At 37.5% G+C, this 24642-nt stretch overlaps 2 protein-coding genes across 3 annotated transcripts in view; one reads left to right on the top strand and one right to left on the bottom strand.

Moving 5' to 3' along the window:
- Positions 1-1967: 1967 nt before the first annotated feature.
- Positions 1968-8968, bottom strand: PSMD10 (proteasome 26S subunit, non-ATPase 10). 2 transcript variants are annotated; one of them, XM_046673822.1, is made up of 5 exons: positions 8741-8968; positions 6408-6506; positions 5397-5543; positions 5136-5302; positions 1968-2887 (listed from the first exon to the last, which is right to left on the bottom strand). In XM_046673822.1, the coding sequence occupies exons 1-5, from the start codon at positions 8951-8953 to the stop codon at positions 2734-2736; spliced, it is 780 nt and encodes a 259-aa protein (XP_046529778.1). In that variant the 5' UTR covers positions 8954-8968; the 3' UTR covers positions 1968-2733. The 2 variants fall into 2 exon arrangements, with proteins under 2 accessions (XP_046529778.1, XP_046529779.1); XM_046673823.1 differs by having other exon boundaries at positions 2753-2887; positions 5215-5302.
- Positions 8969-9034: 66 nt separating this feature from the next.
- Positions 9035-24642, top strand: part of ATG4A (autophagy related 4A cysteine peptidase) — a 54195-nt gene continuing 38587 nt past the window's right edge. Inside the window, exon 1 of the mRNA XM_046673819.1 lies at positions 9035-9165. Within this exon, the coding sequence (XP_046529775.1) occupies positions 9156-9165 (10 nt within the window). The 5' untranslated portion in view covers positions 9035-9155. The remainder of the gene's footprint in view (positions 9166-24642) is intronic.

Here is a 24642-nt window from a genome sequence, read left to right as displayed (position 1 = left end):
CTACAATTAACGGGTTATTATCCAAATACCAAATTACCTTCCGTTTGGTCCACTGTTTTTGAGTAGAGGCAGAAAGAAAATGGATCAGGATCCAGGAAAGCTAGATTTTGGTGTTGGCTGTTTCTCTAGCTCTGGGTGTTTTCTCCTCCGTAAAACAGAGATGATTTCTGCCTTCCTAAGAGCTGCAGTGGAGAATGGATGCAAAAATTTACAGTGTGGAAGACGACACTGCTGGAGAAACCACACCTCCTGGTAATTCTTTCAGTATCCGCTTTTCGCTTGACTAGGGATTCTTTGGCTTTTGGGAAGTCACAGATCCCTTTAAGAATCTGGTGAAAGCTACAAAACCTGCTTCCTAGAAAAATGCACACACAGATTCCCACGTTCTATTTTAAGCAGTCAGTGGACCCATGAAGCTGGGGCCATAGAGCCCCAAGTAAAGAGCTCCCACACTACACAAAACTTGCCGATGGACTGATCTGAGGGCTTGGTAGTTTAACAGGATATGGAAACAGAAAGCAGCAGGTGCAGCCATGTAATGAATTCATTGTAGTCGGCACAGTTGAGAAAGCGGGAAATCAAAACACTGCGGCCATATGGTAAATTCAGTCAGATTATGAAATAAAATGTAAATTTACCTTCAATCTCATAGAACCTCACTGAAATTGTGGTGGATTCCCTCCAATAGATACTTAAGAATATAAATTTTTCCACTGTTCCCATTTACCTATTTCTTCCATGTTATATTCTCAGTTAAGCTTTACAATTAAAGTTGTCATCTTTCTTGAGTTCATTTTGGAAGTAACTGTAAAACCTCCTGACCTTGAGTCAGCTTCAACTCTACTGGGTTTCCTATGGGGAAGAGGTAACAATGTGATCAATATCCGAGGCCATTAACATCCGCAGTTCATACAAATCAGTGATTTAAATATTGCTAACAAGCCACTTTCATTTAACGTGCCAATAGCCTACAAATTACCTGAGGCTTGGGTCCATTTGTACTGCTTATTAAAGAGCTAAGACGAGTTTTCTTTTACACCCACAAAGCCGATTAACTTAGATGATAAACTCAATATTCCTGAAGAGTAAATGCCTTCAGAACTAACAGGCCCTATTAGGCACAGCTTTACTCTCCAACCATGCTAAAAAATATTGGAAAGAAATTAACTCCCTTGTCATCAAGTCTGTCCCTGACACTCAAGAAACAAAGTTTAGTTCCAGAAGAAGATGCTTCCGTGATTAATATTTGTAAAGATTAGCACTCAAAATATTTACGTAAAAAGAGTTTGCATATCAACAACAAAGTTCGTGTTGACAAAACTCATTTTAGCTACCGGTCATTGTCTCTGACCCCAAATCAATGCAAGTTTGTGGGCTGACTTGGATCGCTTATTTCAAGCAGTATTTGCAGCACAAAATTCAAATTAAAAAAATAATTTGAAGAGTCACTTGGAGTTCATTAGATTTTATGACTAGTAATCATTTAAGATGTTTCCCTAAATCGTGATCAAGTTTACACTTAATTTTCTTTTGCTCCACATTTAATTAGCAATTCAGAAGATTACTATTTTTAAAGATTTTTTTTTTTTTTTAAGATTTTATTTTTTCCTTTTTCTCCCCAAAGCCCCCCAGTACATAGTTGTGTATTCTTCGTTGTGGGTTCTTCTAGTTGTGGCATGTGGGACGCTGCCTCAGCGTGGTCTGACGAGCAGTGCCATGTCTGACGAGCAGTGCCATGTCCGCGCCCAGGACTCGAACCAACGAAACACTGGGCCGCCTGCAGCGGAGCGCGCGAACTTAACCACTCGGCCACGGGGCCAGCCCCTATTTTTAAAGATTTTAGCTGCAGTTCAAGCTTCACTGATTTTATTGACTTTAGAGCTACCAAAAACTGAGAAATGGCTTTATGAAGGATTTTAAAGCTTAAGCAGGTGTTTGATTTGAAAGAAAAATTGGGAGATTCTCTCAACATTTTTTATTTTTTTACTTTCAGAAATACAAATCGAAATACATTTTTGTTACATATCATGTTAACAAGCTTGACATTCTTTTCAGTACAGGATGACTTAACATAGGAACTTTAAAACTTCCTTTTTAAAAACAGTACATTTTATTTTGGAGAGAAATAGCTCATTAAAGATACATGGATACGTGGGCTACTATTTGTCATTATGTCCGTGTTTATGAATGCCAAACTTGGGATAGCATGCCCTCCAACTGAAAATTTGGTCCACTGAAATACATAAGTATTCCTCCTATAACAAAAATAAATTAAATCGTACTGTTGAAAAAAACAAATATTTGGCATAGGCCTCTGAGTGAGCTTGAAAAACAGGTTGAGATGTGTTTCAACTGTAAGGAGAAACATTCTAGAATCCACCTAGAAACATTTGGCAGAACAATTGGCCTGGTGCTACTGGGGTTGTTCTGCCCCAGAGGGGAGAGATGGTGCACGGGAGACTGCTGAAGACTCACAACAGCCACACAGCACTTGCTCAGGATCAACAATTCAAGGTAGAATAATACACAACAATAGGAGAGCAATCTCAATGCCTGGAAAGCAAGTTGTAAGCTTAGAACACACACTTCAACAGGAAGAATATTCAACATGTTTATAACGCTTTGAAGATGGAACTTCATCATTCATAGATGATGTCTTGTGCACAAGTACATTGTTTCCAGGACACTGGGGACAACCACAAAACTTGCAAAGTAAGAATAAATCCAAGCTGCTTAACCTTCCACCAATCTCTTGAGTATTAAACCCAGACCACCTTTGGCCACTTGCAGAGGTGTCTTTTCCTCTTTATTCTCAATGTAGATACTTGCTCCATGGGACACCAGCAGTTTGGCTTCTTCCACTCTCTCCTCGTCACAGGCTAAGTGTCTGAAATTGAGGACAAAAAGACCGATCGATCACTACCAATTCTATGTAACGGTTAGGATTCCCTGAGAGGCAGTCTAAACTGCACACTGTTAGGGAGTGTAATATTGGAAAGTTGTTTCAACAGGAAAGGAAAAGCAATTTGCATGGGGAAGACTTTGTCAGCTAAAATTCAGTGGAACAGCCTTATAAGACCAGATCATAAATCATAATTCTGGCCCTACAATAGAAGAAGGGATCTAAATGCCAGCCTAAGGAACAACTCCCTCATTCTATGGAGATTAGAAGTAGTCTACACCAAACACATGCAATAATTAAGGGCTAGAATTTAGAAAAGCCCCAATTCATAATCCACTAATAGCAATTTGTGTGGTTTAAATTCTGGACAAGCAGTTTAAAAGATTTTACCTCATTTGATCCTTATATCCACCTAACAAGTTAGTAAGGTATTATCATCACCATCTTACAGTTGAAATTCTGACAGGTTAAAGTCCTTGCCTATGATGGCATGGCTGAGCAGTAACTGAGGGCGAAACCTTGTTAGGCAGTTAAGAGTTTACCAGGCAGAGTATTAGGCACTTTACATATTATGCTATTTAAGCCTCACAACAATCCAGTGAGGAAGGAATTACTATCCTCATGTTACAGATGAGGAAGTTAAGACCCAGGAAGGTTGAGTAACTTCTCCATGTTACTGAATAGAAGTGTTGAACACAGTCGGTAAGTGGCTGAGTTTGGACGGGGGCAACGGCATCTAGCTATCCCTGAATCCCAGGCTCTTGCAAGGACCCTATACCTCCTGAGCCCAAATTCCCTCCAGGCCACCCTGCCTTTCTTGTTATGGAGAAAAGAGCTAGAATCTGCAAGTCTTTCTAAACAGAGTCACCCGGAACTAGAGAAAAGACTTCTAAAACTAAGAATTTAAGAAAACAATACTTGAAAAAGTTGAATCTCACTTTGGACTAAAAAGAACACTCAGAGAATTTCTGGTTCAAAAATGTCACCATTCAATAAGGAAGAAAAGTGGCCAAGTACTATAGAAAAAATATCAAGGCAGAGGACGGCTTCTGCTTACACACAGAAAGCAACTCCAGACGGATTTGAGCTAAAGGAAAAGCAAAAATAACTCTTAACCAAAACCAACGTAGTGTTTAAAAAAACCCTACATGTGAATATTTAAAATACAATAAAATACAGGTGAATATTTAACTAATTGCAGAGTAAGAAAGGACTTTCTAATCACGAGGGAGGATTAATGGTTTTGACTACGGAGAAGTTGAAAACTGTTATTCAAAAAAATCATCAACAATATGAAAAGACAAACTGGGAAAAATATTTTCAACTAACACAGCAGAAGGTTAATATTTTTACTATGTCAAGGGTATTTCAAAAAGCAGTAAAAATAAATTAATCCCCCAAAAGGAAACAGAGAAAGGGACATAAAATGTTTAGAGTTTACAGAAGAAATGTAACTAGTCATAGGCATTAAAAAATGTTTAACTTTACTGATAATAAAAAAATGTAAATTACAACTATGAAATACCATTTTTCATATAACAAAAGGCTAGTTTCAGTGTTGGCGAGGGGGTAATAGGCACTCTGAAACTGCTTTTGGGAGGGTACAGCGATACAACTCCTCTGGAAGCAATCTGGCAATAGGTAGCAATAGTCTTAAAATGTGTATTTGTTTTGACCCAGCAATTCTACTTCTAGCAGTCTATACTAAGGCAATAATCAACATTATCGCCAAAGATTTTTGTATAAAGTTAGTCAGTGTAGCATTATTTATAATAGTGGAAAACTCAAAAAAGTTTAAATATACAGTAATAGGGGAATGATTAAATTATTCACATCCACAAAAGAGAATTATATACAGCCATTGAAAACTGTCTTAAAAATATTTAATAACATTGGAAAATGCTCACATGAGGTGAAAAGGACAAGATCTAAAGCTACATACACAGTATGATCCCCATTTTACAAAAAAATATGTAAAATATGCATATTTGCATACAAAAGATTGGGAGAAAATAAATAAAAATGTTAGCACTGGTCACTTCTGAGTGGGAAGATGATAGGCAATTTTAATTTTTATCTTTATACTTTCATGTTTATCTTTGTACTTTCAATTTCTTTTGCCATAAACACATATTACATTCATAAGCAGAATAAAAAATGAAACAATGTGTAAGAATTAGTGCAAGAGGGCTAATGTCAGGTAGAATACAAATGACTGCTACTTGTCACTTACAGAGGAGTGTTACCCTCAGTGTCTTGGATGTTTGTGGATGCTTTGTAGTACAGAAGGATATGAATCATCTTCAAGTTACCCTTGGCTGCCGCCCGGTGCATTGCTGTAGCCTCATAATGGTCCTTCGCATCCGGATTAGCTCCGCCTTCCAGTAACATGACAGCGATCTGGAAAGACAGAGAAGGAAACAATGCAGAGATCTATTTGTGTTTGTGTACAGGTTTAGAACTCAAAAGAAGTAGCCTAGGAACGGAACCCCACCTCATGCCTGTTTTTAGAAGCTGCATAATGTAGGGGAGTACAGCCATTCTGATTGACGGCATTCACCTGAGCACCTTTTCCCAGAAGGGCTTTTACAATCTCATCCCGGCCAGCAGAGGCAGCGATATGAAGCGGAGACCAGCCTGCCTGTAAAAGAGGTGGGCAGTACAAAAATCAGGGGCAACACGCACAGGGATTAATTTAGGCAGGGTCTACAAAGAGCTGTGTGTGAACGGTTTACAAAAATAACATTCTTTCTTTTCCCCTCATTAAGCACTGCAGAGATTTTGGAAAGTAGATGTACACAAACGAAAAGAAAAACCACCCACAATCCTATAACCCTGATAATGATATATAAGTCTAATTCTAACATGTTTTCAAATTGGGATCATAGGGTATAAAGCTCTGTGAGTTGCATTTCCCACAATTTCCACTTATCATTTTGTTGTGAGAATTTTTCTATGTCGTTCTTTGGAATTGTAACTTTATTGGTTGCATATTATTTTCTCATACCTACTGTATCCAAGTGTTCCTCCATTAGACTGCTTTTATTTCTTTGCTATTATAAATATTACTTCAGTGAGCATCCTTGAACAGGACTCTCTGACTACAAAAAGTTTCCATTCTTGTTCTTCACAAGTCTTATTCTAATAAAATCGATACCATTACAGTAAATCTCTAATTAACAAAAACAATACCTGGGCCCTCATTATTCAGGCAATATTCACCAAAAAAAATTTTCCAACATAATGAAAAGAGCTTGTAGTCTCTCAGGGGTCATCCTAATAAGCCTTAATTGGCATGTTTATCTTAAACTACAGGGTATGAGTGGCAAAACTAACATTCTAAAATAATGCACCCACTAGTCCTGTGCTTGGTCACCAGGGTCATGCTGTAACTTTCTAGTCATAATTTACAATTTTGTTTGTGAGCTTAATACTCCGGCTTGAGTAAACACCAGTCTGGACTCTAAAGATAACTGGGAATTTATCAACTCTGCCTAGTACTCACATCATCTTTATCATTCACTGGCACTCCAAGTTGCAGCAAGAATTCAACAATTTCTGTATGTCCAGCTGAGCAAGCCCAATGCAGTGCAGTTCTGCTGTCCTACATGGGAAACAGAGGAGCAGTAAGATCAACGTTTTTGAAGAGAAATAGAAGAACTAAGGCAAGAGACCAGAGAAAATTAACATTGGGGCCAGCAAACCTATAGTTTGGAAACAAGAAATGGAGAGCACTGGATCCTCAGGTAGGTCACCTTAAACTATATTACACACTAGTCTAAGAGAGACCAACGCTTTAGCAACATGGGAGAATACACTGATGAATGTAGGTAATCTGGAGAAAACAGCCAGAAAAGCAGTAGAGCAAGAAACCGATTTTAATGTTTTGGCAGAAATAGAGCTTCAGCTGTTTACTATTACATTATTTATGCAGTTTTATGTCAGGTACAATGCTAGGAGTTTTACATGCATCATCTTATTTAATCTCTACAATCCTATGCAGTGGATATTATCCCCACTTTACAGAAAAGGAAACGAAGACCCTTCAGGGTAAGCAACCTGTCCAAGGTCACAGCTAGTAAATGACGAAGATGGGACACAAACCCCTGTCTGACTCCGAAACTTCTAGATGCTCTGGAAAGAACAAATGCATCTTATGGGGAAGAAATGTTCATAAAACTAGTTGAGATTACCTATACAACCATTTAAAAAATACACCACACACAGAATTAGAGAGCAACAAAACAAATTTTTAAAAAAATAATGGGAAGAGTTAGTCAAGCTTCTCAATGGGAATCCTTTTTTGCAGTTACTGCTCTATTTCTTAGCCCTATGTAAACGAAAATGTTCTTTTAAACTTTATGACAAAAATTTTCAAACGCATATAAAGATAGAGGGAATATAACAGGAACCCCTAGGACTATCACCTAGGTTTCATAAATATTTTGCCATATTTCTTCATCTAGTTTTTTTCCTTGCTGAGGTTTTTAAAAAATAAATCCTAAATATCATGACTTTTCATTCCTAAATATTTCAGTATATAAAAAATAAGGATACTTTCTTACATAGCGATGAGAACATTATTACACCTATTCAAATTGGCACTAACTCCTTTATAGCATCGAATACCCATTCTGTATTCAGACTTCCCCACTCTCCCCCAAATGTCTTTTTGCAGTTGGCTTGTTTAAATCAGGATCCAAACAAGGTCCATAAGTTGCATTTGGCTGTTATGTTCTTAAGCCTCTTGATCTTGAGACTTTTTTATGCCATTAACTTGACGAAGAACAGTTAGAAATATTACTAAATCTTAATTTAATATTAACTTTAACGTCTTAAATAATACCAGACCATAATGAAGGTAAACTAGATAAAAGGAAAGCCATTTTCAGGTTGAACAATGCAGGAAAGTTCCAGGAAAAAGAGTCTCCCGATTTATAATTCTCTTCCCCAAGACGCAAAATGGAGATTCCTAAGTATGTGACACTGTCTCGCCAGTGCTTAGCACGGTGTCTGTCAAACAGGATGCAATCTACAAATATTTGGTGGCTTACTGAGGGCACTGTGAATCTTTCTAGAAACTCAGGGTCAAAACATGAGGGTCTTTTGCGCAGATGGGCAGAAGTAAACACTCCCCAAAGTCCCTTCACTTCTGTCCCGCCTCCGCCTAGAAGGCCGTCCATCCCCCATCGGAAGGCCGTCCATCCCCCATCGGAATCCCCCTCTTCCCTCAAGGGCTAACCCGCCGCGCCCCTGTCGGCAGAGCCTTTTCAATCAGCCCCCTCCCGGTTTCTCCGAGGCCGATTGGACAGGGCCTCCCGTTACTCGCTCAGAAAGCACCACGCCAACGCCCCTCCCGGGAACTGACCACAATTTGGAATGGACCTAGGATCGGGAGCACCGCCCTAACGCCCGCTCCTCCCCGGGGACTGCAGCCCCAGCGCCTAGCAAACAGCCTGGCACAGAACAGGCGAACAGTTCCATGGGCTTCATTGAATACAATCACTGGCAAAACTAAAGAAACCCATCAAGAAAAAAAAAAGCTTTTCTCCTCACGGATAGCTCCAAGATTGGGCATTTCGGAGAAACGCGGTAAACGTTCTAGAAATATCCAAACTCCGGCGAGCTAAGTACCGGGCCAAAAGAAATATGTGAGGTTTGTGGCGCTAGCTCCTGCCGCCCAATTCCGAGTCCTGAGGTGACCCCGGGGCCGGCGGGGGCGGCGGGGGCGGGGACCTGGCCTTCGCATAGCCGGCCTCCACTTGGGCCGCGCCAGGCAGCCACGTTGGGCTCCGTCGCCGCCGCCGCTGCCTGCGGAGAGGCCCAGCGCTGCCTCACCTGGTCGGTCCTAGTAGCCAGGGATTTATCGGCCAGGATGCACTCCTTCAACTCCTCCAGCTTCCCGCTGTAGGCCAGGTTGCAGACCATTAGGTTAGACACACTCCCCTCCATTTCGCTTCCCCAGGATCTCCGTGAAACACGACCAACGGCCGCCTCACGTCCCCGGCTCCGACTGCCAATCACAAGAGCCAGTGGCGCTCCACCAATCATCGATCTTCCTCCCTCCTTTGCTTCTTTTCCCATCGCAGGGCGCCTCTGGGACTTGCAGTTTGAGCGCAGTTCCACGCCGGGAGGGGCCTTTGCGGCTCTCACCGACTCTGCCCTGAGGAGCGCGGAACTACAACTTCCAGGGTCCCTTGCGGCCGCCGTAGTCAAGTGGCCGGTGGAATTGGCCCAGGATGACAGCTGGAGAATGGAGTCAGGTACAGGGAGCGGCTTCGAGTGGAACCGGGGTGGGTGGTCGGTGTTGGGGCATTGAGTCGGCTACGCAAAACGGGTGTGGGGTCATGGCAGGAGAGTTATGGGAGCCTAAAGTTCCTGTCCTACGGGGGCCCTGACCTGCAGTGACAGGCGGAAGGGGCAACGAAAGGAGCTGAGTTCTACCTCCTGAGCTCGTACCGGTGGCTGTGGCTACCCTTCCCCTCCCTGCCGTGGCTAAAGGAGTGGAAAGGAGTAGAGGTTAATTATTCTGACATCTCGGTGGAATGGCATCAGGGCAGAATTCTGTCACAGCAGTATAGCATATGACACCATAGTAAGGTGATGTGCCAGGGTGATGCCAAAGGCAGGGTGTGATGCCCTGGGAGCCACTTGATATCTAAGAGACCTCGGCGAGTCCATGGCCTGGTGACATCACAACTTGATGAGGGTCATGTTGATACTGTGGCATGGTGTTGGCCCTTTTTATCACGATAATAACGGTGACATCGAGGCTTTGCTAGAACTATTAAGCTAATAGTGTTTCTATTTATGGAAATCCCAAATAGTGCCATAGCAGAAGAGATGTAAGGCTTATCCTTTATAGGGCATTTCCGGAAGGGTATTTTGCCAAAAGTAGATAATGATAAGAATACACTCAAGAAAGAGACTGATCATGTTTATATTTATCCTGTTATGGTGTAGAACAGGGCTTGGCAAACGTTCTGTAAAGAGCCAGGTAGTAAATATTTTGGGCTTTGCGGGCCAAAAGGCAAAATCAAGGATAATTTGTAGATACTTGTATAATGAGAGAAAACAAATTTCCACAAATGTTTTTTGATGAAATTAAAATAATAATAATAATTGAATGCTTTTTTTACTAATACAGGACTACTAATGAGAATAATGGAATTCTTTTCTGGGGGATAACATTTTGTTTAATTGGAGCTCACAGTCAGTGTTCCCTATCATCAACATCGTTCCAGATGTTCGTCTGTTAATGCTGATCTGTAATGAGATTTTACCTATTTCTTCTCTGTAAATGTCTTTTCACATAAATAGGTAGTGCCAAAGACCGATATCAATCCACAAATGCATTCTTGTTAATTTTAATTTAAATACATCTTTTACTTCAGAATAGCTTTGGATTTACAGAAAATTTGCAAAGATAGTGCAGCATTCATGTGTACCCCTCAGCCATTTCCCCTACTGGTTCTTTTACTATTTTTAACAGCTTTATTGAGATATATTTTACATATCATAAAATTCATCCATTTCAAGTGTATAGTTAAATGATTTTTAGCAACTTTACTGGGTGGTGCAGCCATCACCGTGATCAGTTTTAGAACATTTTTGCTCTCCCAATAAGATCCCTCATGCTCATTTGCTGTTAATCCTCGTTTCCACTCCGAGCCTCAAGTAGCCACTGATCTACTTTCTGTCTGTATAAATTTCCCTATTCTGGACATTTCATCTAAATGAAATCATACAATATGTGGTCTTTTGTGCCTGGCTTCTTTCACTTAGCATAATATTTTTGAGGTTCATCCACATTACTGTATGTATCAGCACTTCATTACTTTTTATTGCCAAATAGTATTCCGTTTTATGGCTATAACACATTTTGCCTGTCTATTCACTAGTCGATAGACATGTCGGTTGTTTCCAGTTTTTGGCTATTAGGAATAATGCTGCTAAGAACATTTGTGTGCAAGTCTTCATGTGGACACATTTTTCATTTCTCTTTGGCAGATACCTAAGGGTGGAATTACTGATTATATGGAAAATTTATGTTTAATTTTTTAAGAAACTGCAAAAGTGTTTTCAAAAGCGGCAGCACTATTTTGCATTTCCATGAGCAATGTACGATGGTTTCTGTTTCTCCACATCCTTGCCAACATTTGTTATTGTCTGTCTTTTTATTATAGTCATTCTAAATGGGTGTGAAATGATATCTCATTGTGGTTATAACTTGTATTTCCTTATTAACTGATGATGAGCATCTTTTTGTTTGCATATTAGCCACTCGTATATCTTTGTCAGTGAAGTGTCTGTTCATATATTTTTTCCATTTTTAAATTGAGTTGTTGTCTATTTATGGTTGAGCTGTAAGAATTAATTATATATTCTGGATACAAGTCCCTGTCAGATATATGATGTGTGGATATGTCCCCCCAGTCTGTTGCTTATCTTTTCATTTTCTTAATGGTGTCTTTTGAAGTGCAAAAGTTTTGAATTTTGATGAGGTTCAATTTGTCATTTTTTCTTTTATGGATCCTGCTTTTGATGTTGTACACTGGAAGTGTACGATTTAACGATTATTAGTGTATTTTATAGTTGTGTCTCCATCACCACAGTCTTACTTAAAACATTTCCATTACCCCAGAAAGAAAGCTCACACCTATTTTCGGTCACTCCCCATTTCTACTCCCAGCCCTAGGCAACCACTAATCTATTTTCTGTCTCTATGGATTTTCATTTTCTAGGCTTTCATATAAATAGAATGATACAATATGTGGTCTTTTGTGTCTGGCTTCTTTCACGTAGCATAATATTTTTGAACTTCATCTAAATTTTAGTATGTATCAGTACTTCATTCCTCTTAATGGCTGAATAATATTCCATTGTATGGCTATATCACATTTTATTTATCCATTCATCAGTTGATGGGCATTTGGGTGGTTTCCAAATAGTTTTGGTTATTATGAATAATGATGTTATAAATATTCGTGTACAAGTTTCTGTGCAGACGTATATTTTCTTTTTCTTGGTACGTATCGAGGAGTAGAATTACTGGGCCTCTGGTAAATATATGTTTAACTTTGTGAGGAGCTGCCAGACTATTTACCACAGTGGCTGCACCATTTTCCCCTCCCACCAGCAATGTGTGAGGGTTTGAATTTTTCCACATCTTTACCAACACCTGTTAATGTCTATCTTTTTTATTATAGCATTCTAGTGGGTGTGAAGTGGCATCTCATTGTGATTTTGTTGTTTTGACTTGAGACAGCATGAGAAGTGTATAAAGCATGTTGACATTACTTGTGATTTAAACAATGTTAGTTGTCAAAATGACTTTCCTATAGTGTAAGTTTCATATAAGTGCTGTTTTGCCTTGTAATTTTATGTTGAATTAATTAAGAAACATTATCAAGCCTGCAGCAAAAGCTAATTTCCAGAGCCATTCAGTGTTTGATAATAGTGGTTAAGGGCAGTTCTTCCAACTGTTTAAACATGTAAAAATCATTCCTACCTTGCTTACCATACGAAAAACACGAAGTGGACTTAATTTGGCCCGCCAGATGCAGCTTGCTGATGGCTGGTGTAGAAGAAAAGTGTCCTGTATGTAGCAGGTGTTCAATAAATATTTACCCAGTTGATTACAGTAGGCCTGTTGTGTGGTATTCACAAAAGATTGGGTATAGTAACATTTCACTATAATAATACATCAAGGAATTGGATCTGATTACTAGAAACGGCTGGAAAAACAACTCCAAGTGCCTCTCCTGCTGAGTGACTTATTTGGGTAATCTGCTTTTATAGACAGTGTGTTGTGCTTTTATTTCATTTGGTATGACATGGCGGTTAACTTTCACTTCTGAGTCCCTTAAGGTCAAGGGTAAGGTACTCCTTGACTTTTTGAAAGCTGCAAGACAAATAGCTCTCTAGGGGAGAAGGTCGCTTTTCTTTTGTTGCTGACCCCAAGGTACGGAGGAACAACGTGGTCGTATTTATCTATCGAGAGTCACAGGGGGGCCTTGTTAGGGACTGATTCCCCTGCTGCTCGTATGATTGAATGTTCCCTGTTGCCTTTTCTTCTGGTCACCTAGATTCTAGGTTCTAGAACAAGCCAAGTTCATCTTCTAGATGTAAAGGATAATGCTAAGAATAACTAGCATTTATAGTTCAGCATTTATAGTGTCATATATGGGACTGATCTCACTTAATTCTTCACAACAATCCTATGAAGTCGGTGCTGTCATCCCCACCTTTTTAGAAATGAGAATACAGGCACAGAGAAGCAAAGTAACATGCCTAAGCTCACAGAATTTAGTAAAAGTTGGAGCTAAAATTGAAACTCAGGACTGTTCTACCCCAAAGGCCTAGAACTTAACCACTGCAACGTACTGCTCATTGTTGCTGAAGATGAAGTTACGTGTAAATGCAAACCTCAAAATGCAATACTAATTCCTGTCAGCTCTATGATTGTGGGGAAATGACATGCTTTTCACGCTCTAGAGCAATGCTGTCCAATAGAACCTTCTGTGATGATATAAAAGTTTTATATCTATGCTGTTTTAGTATGGTAGCCACTAGCCACATTGAGCATTTGAAATGTATCTAGGAACTAAAATTTTAATTTTAATTATTTAAAACTTTAATAGCATCATGTGGCTAGTGGTTATCATTTTGGACAGTGCAGAGAGAGGCCATTTTCCCCCACTTGCTCCTTTCTAATTATCACGAAATATTTTACCAAATGCAAATGTTCGTTCTATAGCACAACTGGAAATGAATATATTCTATAATGAAACAAACCTGAGGACACCCTACACAGGGTGAATGCAAATCAGTTAACTATCTGACAGTCAGAGGAATAGGTTCTAGGTTATCCAGAATGAAACTTCTCCATGCCTACCACTTATTAGATAAAGTTTAAACAACTGGCCTGAAGACACTTTGCAATTGATTTTTCATCATTTGCAGGTATACTTTGTTTATGTGGCTTATTAAAGCATTTCGCAATTGTAAGTTGCCTGGTTTAAGATAGATGTTTTAATCTATGGCTCTAACATTGTTTTTAAGCACATGTTTTGATCCTACAGATAAATGTCTTTGGTATTGTATGTCACTGGCCTATACAAACCTTCCCCATTTAAAATTTCTCCCTTCATAAAACTGGTATATTGTTAGAGGCTATGATAATAAAACATTTTATTTACTTACTCCCTGAGTTTTAGCTTCCATGCTCTTGTTTCTGAGCTATTTGCTTTATAAGTGGTTTCTATGTTTTAAGCTTTTTATTATAAATAATAAAAGACTCACAAGAAGTTGCAAAAATAGTACAGAAAGGCTCCATATACCCTTCTTCCGGTTTACCCAATCTTTACAATTTACATAATTATAATACAATCAAAACCAGGAAATTGACATTGGAATAATGTGTATGTACAGTTCTTTGTTATTTTATCACATGTGTAGATTTGTATAGCCATCACCACAATCAAGATACAGAAATATTCCATCACTAAAAAGGTACCCCTTTATAGCAACACCCACCACTTGCCCCACCATCCATAACCCCTGAGAAATACTAATGTGTCCTCTTTCTCTATAATTTTGTCATTTTAAGAATTTTACATAAATGGAATTATAAAGTATGTGACTTTCTCCAATTTTTTTCACTCAGCATAATGACCTTGACATCTATTCAAGTTGATATGTGTATCTATATTCTGTTCATTTTTATTGCTGAGAAGTATTCCTTGATATGGATCTACTGTAGTTTAACTATTCACCTATTGAGGGACATTTTGGTTATTTCCAGTTTGGGGCTATTGCAAATAAAGCTGTTATGAACATTTGAGTATAGGGTTTTGTGTAGGTGTAAATTTTTATTTCTCTGAGATAAATGCCCAGGAGAGTGATTGCTGGGTCATATGGTAAGTGTCCATTCCATTTTTTTTTTTTTGAGGAAGATTAGCCCTGAGCTAACTCCTGCCAGTCCTCCTCTTTATGCTGAGGAAGACTGGCCCTGAGCTAACATCCATGCCCATCTTCCTCTACTTTATATGTAGGACACCTACCACAGCATGGCTTTTGCCAAGTGGTGCCACGTCCGCACTCGGGATCTGAACCAGCGAACCCCGGGCCACTGAAGTGGAACGTGCGCACTTAATCACTGAGCCACCCGGCTGGCCCCTCCATTCCATTTTTAAAGAAACTGGAAAACTATTTTTCCAGAGTGGCTATACCATTTTACATTCCTGCATATTCCAGCAATATATGAGAGATCCGCTTTCTCCACATCCTTGCCAGTATTTGGCATTGTCATTTTTTTTTAATTATGGCCAGTCTGATAGGAGAATATTGATACCTTATTGCAATTTTATTTGCATTTCTCTAATTGCAAATGATGATCAGCATCTTTTCATGTGTTTATTTGCTATCCCTCTACCTTCTTCAGTGAAATTTCTCTTCATGTTCTTTGCCCATTTTCTAATTGTATTTTTTTTTAAAGATTGGCACCTGAGCTAACAACTGTTGTCAATATTCTTTTTTTTTTTCTTTCTGCTCTTTCTCCCCAAATCCCCCCAGTACATATTTGTATATTGTAGTTGTGGTCCTTCTAGTTGTGGCATGTGGGACGCCGCCTCAGCATGGCCTCATGAGCAGTGCCATGTCCACGCCCAGGATCCGAACCAGCGAAGCCCACGAACTTAAACAATTGGCCTCGGGGCTGGCCCCTAATTGTATTGTTCTTTTGTGCTTTTTTTTTTTACTGTTGAGCTTTGAGAGTTCTTTATATATTTTAGATACGAGTTCTTTGTCATATATGTAGTTTGCAAATACTCTCTACCAATCTATGGCTTGTCTTTTAATCTTATTAATAGGATTTTTCACAGAGCAAGAACTTTTAATTTTGATGATGTTCAATTCATCTTTTTTTTTCTTTTACGCATTGTACTTTTGTTATTATGTCTAACAACCTTCACAAGCTCTCATCTCAAAGATTTTCTCCTGAAAGTGTTTTAGTTGCATTTTACATTTAAGTCCACAATCCATTTTGAGGTGAATTTTGTATATAATGTGAGGTTTCGGTTGAGGTTAACTTTTTAACTATAGATATCTGATTGCTTCAGCTCCTTTGAATTGCTTTTGTACTGTAGTAAAAAATGAGTATGCTGTACTTGTATAGGTCTATTTCTGGGTTCTTTGTTCTGATTCATTGATCCATGTGTCTGTCCCTCTGCCATACCGCACAGTCTTGATTACTATAGCTCTAGAATAGGTTTTAAAATCAAGTAGAGTGATCTTTCCTACTTTATGTTTTTTAAATATAATTTGTTCCTTTTCCTTTCCCTATACATTTAGAATAAGCTTGCCTATATCTAAAAAACATTGCTGGGATGTTGACAGAAAAAGTATTAGAGCTGTATATCAGTTTGGGGAGAACTGATATCTTTATTATGTTGAGTCTTCCAATCCATGAATGGGATATCTCTCTCTATTTATTTAGATCTTTTATTTCTTTCATTATCATTGTGTTGTTTTCAGCATCATGTGGTTTTCAGCGTACCAGTTGTATACATGTTTTGTTAGAATTATAACTATTTCACTTTTTAAGTAACTTAATGGTGTTGTATTTTTAATTTTGGTTTCCATCTGTTCATTGCTAGTCTATAGTATTACGATTGATTTTCGTATGATGATTTTGCACCATGCGATGTTGCTAAATTTACTGATTAAGTTCTAGGAAGTTATTTTTTTTATCCATTTCTTGGGATTTTCTTTGTAGACCATCTTGTCATCTGCAAATAGGGACAGCAATACCTCTTCCTTTCCACTCTATATGCCCTTTCTCTCTTTTTCTTTCCTTATTGTTCTGGCTAGGACTTCCAGTAGTATATTGAATAGCAGTGGTGAAAGCTAAACCCTTGCCTTGTTCCCAATCTTAGGGTAGAAACAGTCAGTCTTTCAGCATGAAGTATGAGGTTAGCTGTAATTCTTTGGTAAATATTCTTTTTAAAGTTGAGGCAATTCCCACTCAATTCCTAGTTTTCTAAGGATTTTTGTCATGAATGAGTGTTGAATTTTGTCAAACAGCTTTTTCTGTATCAATTTATATGAACATATGATTTTTCTTATTTAGTTTGTTAATATGGTGAATTATACTGACTGATTTTCAATTATTGAACAAGCCTTGTGTCCCTGGAATAAATCCACTTGGTCATAGTGTATAAATTTGTTTATATGTTGCTGAATTCTATTTGCTAATATTTTGTTAAGGATTGTTGTGTCTCTGTTCATGAATGATATTGCTTCTTATTTAATTTTTGGTACTGTCTTTGTCTGATTTTGGTATCCATGAAATATGGGCCTTGTAATTAGAGTTGGGAAGTATTCCCTCTTCTATTCTCTGGAAGAGGTTGTGTAATACTGGTATCCATTTTCCTTAAGTGTTTGGTAGAACTCTCCAGTGTAACCATCTGGGCCTGGAGATTTCTTTTGTGGGAGTTTTAAAAGTACAGATACAATTTCCTTAATAGTTATAGGGCTACTCAAATTATCTATTTCATATTGAGTTTGTGTGTTTGTGTTTTTGAAGGAATTGGTCCAATTTATCTAAATTGTAAAATTTGTATTGCAGATTTGTTTGTAGTATTCCCCTATTATCCTTTTGGTGTCTGCAGAGTCTTTAGTGATATCCCCTGTCTCATTCTGATATTAATAATTTGCGTGTTCTTTCTTTTTTTATTTGTCAGTCTTGTTAGAGGTTTGTCTATTTTATTCATCTTTGCAAAGAACCAGCTCTTTATTTTATTGATTTTCTCTATTGATTTTCAGTTTTCAATCTTACTGATTTCTGCTCTTATCTTTATTATTTCCTTTTGTCTACTTCTTTGGGTTTATTTTGCTCTTCTTTTTCTAGTTTTTTTAAACTAAATGAGATTTTGAATTTGAGACTTTCTTTTTTTCTAAGGTAAGCATCTAGTGCTATGAATTTCTCACTCAGCAGTGGTTTAGCTGCATGTCACATTTTTTTTTATTGTGGTAAAAAATACATAATATGAGATCTACCCTCTTAAGAAATTTCTAAATGTACATTACGGTATTGTTAACTATAGGCACAGTGTTGTAGAGCAGATCTTTAGAACTTTTTCATCTTGCCTGACTGAAACGCTATCCTCATTGAACAGCAACTCCCCATTGCCTGCTCCCCACAGCCCCTGGGAACCACTATTCTGCTTTCTGTTTCTGTGAGTTTGACTACTTTAGATACTTCATGTAAGTGGAATGATGCAGTACTTGATCTGGCTTACATCACTTAGTATAATGTCTTCAAGATTCATCCGTGTTGTAGCATATGACAGGATTTTCTTTTTTTATTGCAGACTGATATTCTGTTGTATGTATATACATTTTCTCTACCCATTCATCCACTGATGGACATTTAGGTTATTTCTACCTCTTGGCTATTGTGAATAATGCTGCAGGGAACATGGGAGGGCAAATATCTCTTCGATTCTGATTTGAATTCTTTTGGATAAATACCTAGAAATGGGATTGCTGAATCATATGGTAGTTCTATTTTTAATTTTTTGAAGAACTGCCATACTGTTTTCCGTAGGGGCTGCATCATTTGTTCATTCTCACCAACAGTGTACAAGACTTCCAGTTTCTCCACATCAGTGCTAAAACTTATTATTTTTTATTTTTTTAAATAGTGGCCATCTTAACAAGTATGAGGTGGTACCTCATTGTGGTTTTGATGTGCATTTCCATGATGATTAGTGATGTTGAGCATCTTTTCATTTACCTGTTGGCCATTTGTATGTCTTCTTTGGAAAAATGTCTATTCAAGTTCTTTGCCCATTTCTAAATAAAATTACTTGGGTTTTAAAATATTGAGTTGTAGGAGTTCCTTATATATTTTGGATATTAACCTCTTATCAGATATATCATTTGCAAATATTTTCTCCTATCCCGTAGGTTCCCTTTTCATTCTGTTGATTGTTTCCTTTGCTGTGCAGAAGCATTTTAGTTTGATATAGCCTCACCTGTCTGTTTTTGCTTTGGTTGCCTGTGATTTTGGTGTCATATCCAAAAAGTCATTGCCAAGATCAAAGTGATGAAGCTTTTCCCCTGTGTTTTCTTTTAGGTGTTTTATACTTTTAGGTCTTATATTGAAGGCTTTAATTTTGAATTGATTTTTCTGTGTGGCATAAGATAAGGGTCCAATTTCATTCTTTTGCGTGTGGATATCCAGTTTCCCCAACACCATTTGTTGAAGAGACTATCCTTTCCCCATTGTATACTTTTGACAACCTTGTCAAAGACCACTGGACAGTATATGTATGGGTTTATTTCTGGGCACTGTGTTCCTATTCCATTGTCTATATGTCTGTCTTTATGCCAATATTGTACTGTTTTGATTAATGTGACTTTTGTAATATGTTTTGAAATTAGGCATTGTGAAGCCTCTAGCTTTGTTCTTTTTTTGTCAAGTAATTGTATTGAGATCACAATGGTTTATAACGTGTAGTTTCAGGCGTACATTGTTATTTATCAATTACTGAATATACTTCATTGTGCTCACCCACAGTAGTCCAATTTCTTAAGATTCTTTTGGCTATTTGGGGTCCTTTGTGGTTCCATATGAATTTTAGGATTGTTTTTTCTATTTCTGTAAAAAGTGCCATTGGGATTTTGATAGGGATCACATTGAATGTGTAAATTGATTTGGATAGTGTGGACATTTGAACAATATTGTCTTCCAATCCATGAATATGAGATGTCTTTCCATTTTTTTGTGCCTTTAAATTCCTTTCAGCAATGTTTTACAATTTTCAGTGTACAAGTCTTTCACCTCATTGGTTAAGTTTATTCCTAAGTATTTTATTCTTTTTGATCCTATTTTAAATGGAATTGTTTTCAGATAGTTCATTGTTAGTATATAGAAACATAACCAATTTTTGTATGTTGATACTGTATCCTGTAAAGACTTAACATTTCAAGTATATGCTAGATTCATTTATTAGTTCTAACAATTTTTGTGGATTTTTGTGCAGTCTTTAGGGTTTTCTACATATAAGGTTACATCATGTACAAACAGAGACGATTTTACTTCTTCTTTTTTTTGCAGGGAAAGATTTGCCCCGAGCTAATATCTGTTGCCAATGTTCCTCTTTTTTTTTCCTTCCCAAAGTTCCAGTACGTGATTATATATCCTAGTTGTAACTCGTTCTGTTCTATGTGAGCCATTACCACAGTATGGCAACTGACAGATGGGTGGTGTGGTTCTGCGACCAGGAAGCAAACCCAGGCCACCAAAATGGTGAGCACTGAACTTTAACCATGAGATCATTGGGACTAGCCCTTATTTTTTTATGATTTGAATGCCTTTTATTTATTTTTCTTGCCTAATTGCTCTGGTAGGACTTCCAGTACTGTGCTGAATAAAAGTGGAGAGAGTGGGTATCCTTGTCTTGTTCCTGATCTTGGAGGAAATCTTTCAGTTTTTCACCATTGCGTATGATGTTGTGTGTGGACTTTTTATAAATGGCCTTTATTATGTTGAGGTAATTTCCTTTTATTTATAGTTTAAGTTTAGAATACTCAGCTTTTCAACGTGAAAAGGTATTGAATTTTGTCAGATGCATTTTCTGCATCTATTGAGATAATCTTGTGGTTATTCTGTTAATGTGGTGTATCACATTGATTGATTTGCATATGTTGAGTCATCCTTGCAAGATGGAGAAAATCCCACTAGGTCATGGTGTGTGGTCATTTTAATGTGCTGTTGAATTTGGTTTGCTAGTATTTTGTTGAAAATTTTTGCATCTATATTCATCAGGGATATTAGCCTGTAGTTTTCTTGTACTGTCTTTTTCTGGCTTTGGTATCAGGGTAGTGCTTGCCTCACAAAATAAGTTTGGAAGTGTTCCCTCCTTTTCAGTTTTTTGAAAGAGTTTGAGAAGGATTGGCTTCTGAAACTCTTTTTTAAAAAGAATTTTATTAATTTTAAGAATTAACTTCAAGAATGAAATTAAAGTTAAATCATCAAAAGAAGTTAGTTCTTCTTGAAATGTTTGATAGAATTCACTAGTGAATCCATCTGATCCTGGACTTTTTTTTATGGGGGGTTATTATTGACTCAATCTCTACTAATTATAGAAATTTCTGTTTCTTCATGGTTCAGTCTGATTAAGTTTTATATTTCTAGGAATTTATCCATTTTTTCTAGGTTACCCAATTTGTTGGTGTATAACTGTTCATAGTAGTCTCTTATAATCATTTTAATTTTTGTGGAATCAGTTATAATATCTCTTCTTTCATTTCACATTTTAGTTATCTTAGTATTCTCTTTTTTTAGCTAATGTAGCTAAAGGTTTATCAAGTTTGTTGGTCTTAAAAAACCAAGTGTTAGTATCATTGACTTTTTTTTCTGTTGTCTATTTTGTTTATTTATGCTCTAATCTTATTTCCTTCCTTCTGCTAACTTTGGACTTAGTTTGTTCTTCTTTTTCTATTTCCTTGAGGTGTTATATTAGATTGTTTGAGAACTTTTTTCTTTTTTAATGTAGGCATTTATCGCTATAAACGTACTGCTATTGCTGCCTTCCATAAGTTTTGGTATGTTGCGCTTTCATTTTCATTTGTCTCAAGATATTTTCTAATTTCCCTTTTGATTTCTTCTGTGACTCACTGGTTGTTCAAGAGTGTTTTTAGTTTTCACATATTTGTGAATTTTCCAGTTTTTCTTCTGCTGTTAGTTTCCAGTTTCATTCCATTGTGGTTGGAAAATATAGTTGGTATGATCTCAGTCTTTTAAAATTTGTTAAGACTTGTTTTGTGATCCAACGTGTGATTTTTCCTGGAGAATGTTCTGTGTGCACTTGAGAAGAATGTGTATTCTGCTGCTATTGTGTGGAATGTTCTATATATGTCTGTTAGGCCCATTTGGTCTATACTTTTTGCTCAAGTCTTTTGTTTTCTTATTGACCTTTTGTCTGAATGTTCTATCCATTTTTGAAAGTGAAGTGTTGAAATCCTCTACTGTTATTGTGTTGGTCTATATCTTCAGTTTTGTCAATGTTTGCTTCATATATTTGAGTCCTCTGATGTTCAGTCCTTTTTATTTATAATTGTTATAATTTCCTGGTGAATTAACCCTTTTGTCATTATCTAATGTCTTTCTTTGTCTTTTTTGACAGTTTTTAACTTAAAGTCTATTTTGTATGATATAAGTATAGACACTGCTACTCTCTTTTGATTACATTTTGCATGGAATATTTTTTTCCATCCTTTCAGATTCAGCTTATGTGTGTCCTTCCTTAAATCTAAAGTGAGTCTCTTGTAGACAGCATATAGTTTGATTTCTTTTGTCCGTCACCCACTCTTTGTCTTTTGATTGAGGAATTTATTCCATTTTTGTTTAAATTAATTATTGATAGGGAAGGACTTACTATTTCTGTTGTATGCCATTGTATTAATTATTTTCTATTGTCTCAATTAGAAAGGCTTGTCAGTTTCTCTTCCAGGAGCTTGTATTCTCTTATTCTTGCTGGTGTCTGTCTGCATGACTGCATGTTCTCTGCTTCTACAGAAACAAGCCACCCTACTCTCTTTTGTTCCCAGTATCCACCAGGCATCCACTTTATGCCAGCTCCACATCAGTGCTCCAATTCAGGTGAGACAGGTACCAGTCCCTTGGGCAGCCCTCCAAAAAGCCGGAATGCTGGATGCACATTCTACTTCTCTCCTTCCCTCTTGAGGGAAAAGGCTTCTTCTGATCACACTGAGCCATGCCAGCCCCAGTAAGCTGCCCTCTGCTCTTCTTTGTTCTCAGCAGTCCCCAGGCATCCAAACTATGTCATTACCATCAGTGCTCTAAGTGAGGTGAGATAGATACCATTTCCTTGGGCAGCCCTCTGAAAAGCCAGGATGTTGGAGGCATGCTCCACTCTTCACTTTCTCCATGAAGTTGTGGGCTGGGGCATTCTCTCCCACTGAGCTGTGTCAGCTTGGGGGATGGCTGATGTGAGTAAAGTTAAATTGCTCTTCTTACTCATTTCAATGTGGCTGTTCTTAGCTTTTTGCTTACCTGGGGTTTTGTAACTTCCTGACTGGATTCTGGAAATCATTTAAAGGTGTTTTGGCCCATATATTGTTGTTAAATAGGTGTTTCTATGAGGGAATGAGGGCTAGGACTTGCTATTCTGCTATGTTGCTTGCATGTCTCATATTTTGATATGTTGTATTTTTGTTTTCATTCAGTTCAATGTACATTTTTTTACTTCCTTTGAGACTACTTTGACCAATGGATTACGTACAGATGTGTTGTTTAATTTCCAAGTGTTTGGATGTTTCTTATTTTCTTTCTATTATTGATTTCTAGTTTGATTCCATTATGATCAACAAAATACTCTGATTTCGGTTCTCTTAAATTTGCTCAGATTTTTTTTTTTGAGATTTTATTTTTCCTTTTTCTCCCCAAAGTCCCCCAGTACATAGTTGTATATTGTTAGTTGTGAGTCCTTCTAGTTGTGGCATGTGGGACCCCGCCTCAGCATGGCCTGATGAGCGGTGCCATGTCCGAGCCCAGGATCTGAACTGGCAAAACTCTGGGCCACTAAAGCAGAGCATGCAAACTTAACCACTCAGCCATGGGGCCAGCCCGTCAGATTTGTTTTATGACTCAGGACATAGTCTATCTTGGTAAATGTTCCATGAGATCTTGAAAAAAATTGTGTAGTCTGCTGTTATTGGGCAGTGTGTTCTATATATGTCAATTAGATCCTGTTGGTTAATTGTGTTGTTCAGATCTTTTATATTTTTACTTATTTCCTGTGTAGTAGATTTATTAGTTTCTGAGAGGGGTTGTTGAAGTTTCTGCCTGTAATTGTTGATTTGTCATTTCTCTTTTCAGCTCTAAGAGTTTTTGCTTCATTATTTTAAGGCAACCTGTTGTTTGGTGCATGCACATTTAGGATTGCCATGTCTTCTTGGTGGATTGAAACTTTTATCATTAAGTAATTTCCCTCTATCCCTGACAGTTTTCTTAATTCTGAAGTTTACTTTATCTGATATAAATATGGCCACTATTGCTTTTTTAAAATTAATGTTTGCCTGGTATATCTCTTTCCACCCTTATATTTTCAATCTACCTATATTGTTGTATTTGAATTGAGTTGCTTGGTTTTTAAAAATATAATTAAATTTTATTTTCCAGTTTTATTGAGATATAATTGACATATAACATAGTGATGAGAACTTTTAAGATCTACTCTCTTAGCAACTTTCAAATATGCAATACAGTATTGTTAACTGTCATCATCTTGTTGTACTTTATATCCCCAGAACTTATTTATCTTATAACTAGAAGTTTATATCTTTTGACCACCTTCACCCAATTTCCCTACCTCCACCCCCTACCTCTGGAAACCACCAGTCTGAGCTCTGTTTCTATGAGTTTGTTTTTTTTATTTTTGACTCCACATGTAAATGAGAGATGAAATGAGTTACTTGTTTACAGCATATAATTGGGTCACGTTTTTATCTACTCTGCCAGTGTTTATCAATGGCAACAAAGTCTCTTAGTTTTTCTTCATCTGAGAATGACTTGATTTCCAGGATATTTTTGTTGGATATAGAATTCTGGGTTGACAGTTCTTTTCTCTCAGCACTTTAAAATTGTGCTATTTCCTTTTGGACTCCATGCTTTCTAATGAGAAATCTGCTCTCATTCAAATTGCTCT

The sequence above is a fragment of the Equus quagga genome, chromosome 10 (assembly GCF_021613505.1).
Source record: "Equus quagga isolate Etosha38 chromosome 10, UCLA_HA_Equagga_1.0, whole genome shotgun sequence".
Classification (NCBI taxonomy): Eukaryota; Metazoa; Chordata; class Mammalia; order Perissodactyla; family Equidae; genus Equus; species Equus quagga.
This window is presented reverse-complemented; position numbering and strand designations above follow the sequence as displayed.